Source organism: Piliocolobus tephrosceles, chromosome 6 (assembly GCF_002776525.5).
Source record: "Piliocolobus tephrosceles isolate RC106 chromosome 6, ASM277652v3, whole genome shotgun sequence".
Taxonomy (NCBI): domain Eukaryota; kingdom Metazoa; phylum Chordata; class Mammalia; order Primates; family Cercopithecidae; genus Piliocolobus; species Piliocolobus tephrosceles.
Window position 1 is genome coordinate 141,924,923 of NC_045439.1, and position 6,731 is coordinate 141,931,653.

General features: G+C 47.3%; 1 protein-coding gene across 6 annotated transcripts in view; it reads left to right on the top strand.

The window, feature by feature from the left end:
* Window positions 1-6,731, top strand: part of CORO2B (coronin 2B) — a 216,252-nt gene that overhangs the window by 206,463 nt on the left and 3,058 nt on the right. For all 6 annotated transcript variants that reach the window (XM_023220661.1, XM_023220658.1, XM_023220660.1 and 3 more), the window contains 3 exons: window positions 401-513; window positions 840-930; window positions 1,110-1,249. In XM_023220661.1, coding sequence (XP_023076429.1) covers window positions 401-513; window positions 840-930; window positions 1,110-1,249 — 344 coding nt within the window. The remainder of the gene's footprint in view (window positions 1-400; window positions 514-839; window positions 931-1,109; window positions 1,250-6,731) is intronic.

Below are 6,731 nucleotides of genomic sequence, written 5' to 3' on the forward strand. Positions count from 1 at the left end.
GCAACCTCGTCCCCATGATAGATGTTCAGCAGAGGCAGCTGTTAGGGACACGTGGCAAGTGAACCCACACAGGCAACATGTGCACACATCGTTGGTTCTAGGAGACATAGAACAGAACAGCAATCTCAGGCTGCATCCAGACCTCTTCCAATTCTGAGGGGTCCAAGTATAAAGCGTGCACTGTGGTGAGGCAGGTCTGGCCCAAAGAGCTTGAGAAGTGACCATCCAGAGACAGAGACTGATTGAAGAAGCCCCGGGCCACCCTCTGCCCTCTGCATGGGCCGTTGCCTCCAAACCTAAGTACATTCCTCAGTCTTCCCCCGGCCCAGAACATCATGGGGTGATGTCACTGAGAGGCAGTTTCTGGTACCCCATGGAGCCACATGTGTGCCTGTTACAGGGGTCATGCCCAAGCACGGGCTGGATGTGTCAGCCTGCGAGGTGTTCCGCTTCTACAAGCTGGTGACTCTCAAGGGCCTCATCGAGCCCATCTCCATGATCGTGCCCCGGAGGGTAAGTGGGGCTGGGCTGGGCTCCGGGAGGGGGGCCTGCATCACATCCTAGCCTGCTCACCACTGACCATGACCCTGGAGAAACCCAGGTGAGAGATGTGCTGTGGACTGGGGTCTTCAAACCCAATTTGGGGTGAGGAGCATTCTCAGACGGGACAGTTGGGTTTGAGTGCAGGCGGGTAGTTCCAGGAGGGAGACACAGTGCAAAGGCATAGCAGCAGGAGAGCAGGTAGCGTGATTGGAGATCAGTGAGAAGAGTCTGACTGAAGAGTAGGGGCTTTTCTAGCAGCCCCCCATCTGTCCTCTCTTCTGCTCCTCCCACTGCAGTCAGATTCCTACCAGGAAGACATTTACCCAATGACACCAGGCACGGAGCCAGCACTGACCCCGGATGAATGGCTGGGAGGCATCAACCGAGGTACCACAGCAGGGGACTCCACAGAGCACAGGAGGGCTGCAGCCTTTGCCTTCAGCGCAGCTTGCCCCAGTTCCCCTTGCCTATCACCCTGCTTGAAATTCCCTCCCACCCAGCCTGCTGGACCATCACCTGACAGCCCATGGGATCATCAGTGAGAGCATTTCCCTTGCCTTCTTTAGATCCCGTGCTGATGTCTTTGAAAGAAGGCTATAAGAAGTCCTCAAAAATGGTATTTAAGGCTCCCATCAAAGAAAAGAAGAGTGTTGTGGTCAACGGAATAGATTTATTAGAAAATGTCCCACCCAGGACAGAGAATGAGGTAAGGAATGTAAGTTATTACCTCCACAGGCCCTAGAAGAACAAGACCTTTACATTTCAGTTACGGGCTTCAGGCCTTTAAGCCAGTTCCATTCTGAGACATTTTTCTTTCTGTGACAAATACCATAAGTAGCCTGATACTGGTTTCTGATGCCTCTGACCCCGATAAATAGAAGCTGGGATGTCTGGAGATCGGTTCCCCACACCACCCCCACACCTCAAATTCACATTTTCCTAGAGTTATGCATCTCCTCATGAATTCATTTCAGAATGTTGCTGTCATTTGGTGTTCCAGAAGTTATAAATTCCTGACTAATAGGGCAAGCCTGGCCTCGTGTATCACAGCCCTGCCTCCCTCACTGGCGTTGCAGCAGTGCTGGGGTCTGACACTTCCAGTCTTTGTGGAAGAGACTGGGCGTTTATGAAGGTGCTCTTTTTTTTTTTTTTTTGAGACAGAATCTCGCTCTATTGCCCAGGCTGGAGTGCAGTGGCACGATCTCGGCTCACTGCAAGCTCCTCCTCCTGGGTTCATGCCATTCTCCTGCCTCAGCCTCCCGAGTAGCTGGGACTACAGGCACCCACCACTGCACCGCTAATTTTTTTGTCTTTTTTTAGTAGAGACGGGGTTTCACCATGTTAGCCAGGATGGTCTCAATCTCCTGACCTCGTGATCCGCCCCCCTTGGCCTCCCAAAGTGCTGGGATTACAGGCGTGAGCCACCACGCCCGGCCATAAAGGTGCTCTTTGTACCACTTGGAATGGGAGCAAGCTCTTTCGGGGCAGCTCGACTGGGTCTTGTCCGTGTCCCCCAGTGGTATATTCTTCCAGCCCACACCCCCATTCCCTGATGCCAACATGGTTTAGCTCAGCTGGGTGGGGTTCACAGGATGCCTACTGTGTGCCAGACATAAGGCATGATATAACTGAAATGGAGATGGCTGCATGACCCCACCTGCACTTGAATCCTGGTTTTGCCATTTCCTGGCTGTGACTGAGCAAGTTTACTGATCTTTATAAGTCTATTTCCTTGTGATAAAATAGGGATTTGGAATGCTATGAGCATTAAAGAGATAATTCATAAGTGTCTAGCACTCTTCCTGGCTCATATTAAGTGCTCAAAGGAAAAGGTCAACTGTATCAGCTATCTACTGCTGTGTAACAAATTACCCTAGAACTTAATGGCCTAAACCCACAAATACTTATGAGCCCACAGTTTCTTTGCATGCCCATGGCTGAAGTCTCTCATGAGGGTACAGTTACACTGTCCACTGGGGCTGGAATCACATCTGAAGGCTCAATTGTGGAAGGATCTACTTCCAAGTTCACTCATGTGGTTGCTGCTGGGATTCATGTCCTCAGGGGCTATTGGACTGAGGGCCTCAGTTCCTCCTTGGGCTGTTGGCTGGAACTTCCCTCAGGTCCCTGCCATGTGGACTCCTCCATAAGGCAGCTCACAACAGGGTGTGTGAGCAGAAGAGCAAGAGAGGGCACCCAAGATGGAAGCCAGTCTTTCTGTCACCTAATCTTGGAAATGGTATCCCACTACTTCTGCCCTATTCTGTTCATTTGAAGCAATCTATTAGGGCCAGCCCATGTTTGAGGAGAGGGAATAACATGGAAGCCATCTTAAATTAGATGCTGCCTATACCACCAACTTATGTTATCACTATTTTTTTTTTTTTTTTTTTGAGAAGGAGTCTCACTCTGTTGCCCAGGCTGGAGCTCAGTGGCACAATCTCAGCTCACTGCAACCTCCACCTCCCAGGTTCAAGTGATTCTCCTGCCCCAACCTCCCGAGTAGCTGGGATTACAGGCGTGCACCACCATGCCCAGCTAATTTTTGTATTTTTGGTAGAGATGGGGTTTCACCATGTTTGTGAGGTTGGTCTTGAACTCCTGACGTTAGGTGATCCGCCTTGGCCTCCCAAAGTGCTGGGATTACAGATGTGAGCCACCACGCCTGGCCCATTATCACTATTATTAATAAAAATAAGACCCTTCTTGACCTCTGGAACCTCACAGTCTTAAGAGGGAGATTGGCAGGTAACTTGATAATGGCCGTAAAATATGCTTGTATACCATTGTAGAGGGATATTCAGGGCTGGATGAAATGATGTGATAAATGGGATTTGCTTTAAAATAACCCCTGAGGAAAGTAGTGCAGGGGAGGTGGGTGGTAGTAGAGATGAAGTAAGAATGGTCCCACAGGCTGGGCGCGGTAGCTCATGCTTGTAATCCCAGCACTTTGGGAGGCCAAGGTGGGTGGATCGCCTGAGGTCAGGAGTTCAAGATCTGCCTGGTCAACATGGTGAAACCCTGTCTCTACTAAAAATACAAAAATTAGCCAGGCATGGTGGTGCATGCCTGCAATCCCAGGTACTCAGGAGGCTGGGGCAGGAGAATCACTTGAACCCAGGAGGCGGAGACTAAAGCTGAGTGATGGGTACTTGGGGGTTCATGGTGCTATACTTTCTATTAATATATATATAACATTTTTCATTTAAAAAATGTTTTAAGTTTTTTCTTGTATTTATTTATTTATGTTTTAGAGACAGGGTCCTGCCCTGTCTCCCAGACTGGAGTGCTCTGGCACGATCATAGCTCACTACAGCCTCAATCTCCTAGGCTCAAGCAATAATCCCTCCTTAGACTTCCGAGTAGCTGGGACTAGAGGCGTGTACCACCATGCCCAACTAATTTGATTTTAAACATTTTTGTAGAGACAGGGTCTTACTATATTGCACAGGCTGGTCTTAAACTCCTGGGCTCAAGCAGTCCTTCCACTTTCGCCTCCCAAAGTGCTGGGATTACAGTCATGAGACACTGCGCCCAGCTGTTTTCTTGTTTTTAAAAGAACCCTACTTGTTGAAGATAGAGACACGGGGTCACTGTGATAGCCCAGGAGGGCAATAACAAGGGCCTGAACTCAGTTCTGGCACTGGGTCTGGAGAAGGCGGGGTTCAGTAGTAGTTAAATCAAACAGTATTTCGCCGTAGATTTGCCTATGTGAATCAGAACTGAGAACCTGGAGGAAAACCTTAAAGGGTCTCAGAGCAGACAAAACAGATGCCACAATCTACACCAAAGCTGTGCATCTTCCTCTCTGGGAAGAAGTTTTCTCAAAACCTGCTGACTCTGGCTTTATCCATAGTTTTAATCATCACGGCAGTTTGGAAGCAGCCAATTAGAAAGTGCGGCTGTCAAAGGTGGACACATTGATCTAAGTGTGAGGAAACAACTCACAGCTTGATGCAACAGAAAAGACCTACAGTTGTACAACTCAGTAACTTTACTAAAAATCGCTGAATCGTATGCTTAAAATGAGTGAATTTTAGGGTGTGTGAATTATACCTCACTAACGTGTTTTTTTTGACAAAAGTGGACCAAAAAACAATGCAAAGAAATGTTGAGAACTTGGAAGACACAAGAGTGTGTAGAGTCATTTAGTGCAAAGGCAAATAGTATGTCATACCTCTGAACAGATGTAACTGGGACTGGTGGTTTGTTAGTTAACAAAAAATATGTTTTTTAAGTTAGTTAAAGGAGGGAATTATGGCCGGGCGCAGTGGCTCACGCCTGTAATCCCAGCACTTTGGGAGGCTGAGGCGTGCAGATCGCCTGAGGTTAAGAGTTCGAGACCAGCCTAACCAACACGGTGAAACCCTGTCTCTATTAAAAATACAAAATTAGCCAGGCGTGGTGGCGCACGCCTGTAATCACAGCTACTTGGGAGGCTGAGGCAGGAGAATCACTTGAACCCAGGAGTCTCAAAAAAAAAAAAAAAAAGGGAGAGAATCTTAAAAATGATACATACATTTTTTTTTTTTTTTTTTTTTTGAGACAGAATCTTGCTCTGTCACCCAGGCTGTGGTACAATGGTGCAATCTTGACTCACTGCAACCTCCACCTCCCAGGTTCAAGCAATTCTTCTGCCTCAGCCTCCCAAGTAGCTGCGACTACAGGCACCCACCACCATGCCCGGCTAATTTTTGTATTTTCAGTAGAGACAAGGGTTCACCATGTTGAGCAGGCTGGTCTCGAACACCTGACCTCAGGTGATCCACCTCCCTCAGCCTCTCAAAGTGCTGGGATTACAGGTGTGAGCCACGGCACCCAGCCGATAGATACATTCGTTTTTGTTGTTGTTGTTGTTTTGTTTTGTTTTGGGATGGAGTCTCACTTTGTTGCCCAGGCTGGAGTGCAGTGGCATGATCTCGGCTCACTGCAACCTCCACCTCCTGGGTTCAAGCAATTCTTTGCTTCAGCCTCCTGAGTAGCTGGGGTTACAGGCGCCTGCCCCCACACCCGGCTAATTTTTATATTTTTGGTAGAGACAAGGTTTCACCATCTTGGCCAGGCTGGTCTTGAACCCTTGACCTCGTGATCCACCCACCTTGGCCTTCTAAAATGCTGAGATTACAGGCATGAGCCACCATGCCTGGTCAATACATTCTTTCAACCATTTATTTTTGTTTTAAACATAAAACATGCCAGGTTCAGTGGCACCCCTCTAGTCCCAGCTACTCAGGAGGCTCAGGTGAGAGGATCGCTTGAGCCCAGGAGTTTGAGTCCAGCCTGGGCAACGTGGCAAGACTCTATCCCTAAAAAATAAAAGTAGGCAGGGGTGATGGCTTACACCTGTAATCCCAGCACCTTGGGAGGTTGAGGAGGGTGGATCACTTAAGGCCAATAATTCAACACCAGCCTGGCCAACATGGTGAAACCCCGTCTCTACTAAAAACACAAAAATTAGCCAGGCGTGGTGGCACACACCTGTAATCTCAGCTACTCCGGAGGCTAAAGCAGAAGAATCCCTTGAACCTGGAGGCGGAGGTTGGAGTGAGCCGAGATCGTGCCACTGCACTCCAGCCTGGGTGACAGAGCAAGACTCTGTCTCAAAAACAAGCAAACAAACAAATAAATAAGTAAATAAATAATAAAAATAAAACATATACATTCATTTAGCATATTGTGATGCAGGACCAAGATCTTTTCTTCAAGGAGGTCCTCCCTGGTTGGAATCTGCAATGTATTTCGCACAAATCACACCTTAACTCCCATTTCCGGTTTCCATTTCTTTTAGGTAGAAAAATAATTTAAAGTCCATCTGAAAGCAAAGTCCTAGTTTTTACAGTGTTTTCCCTCATCTTTTTTTGAGACATTGAGGTATAATTTGCCTATGGTAAAATTCATCCTCTGTAGTGTGTCGGTTTCAGAGTTTTGACAAACACACGCAGTCATGCAGCCACCATCAGCCAAGATATAGAATATTCTCCAGTCTTTTAGGGCTACATCTTCCACACCTAATTCAGCTGCAATTTTTTTTAGCATCACCTTTATCAAGATTTTCTAAAGCATTTAATTAAGTTTTTATAGAAACAACAACTCTGTTTTTGTGCTCATTTCATCAATTTTTATCATATTTCATTAAATTATGCAATTACAATAACAATGTAATTCACACCAGAAAGTTTGAGGCCAAA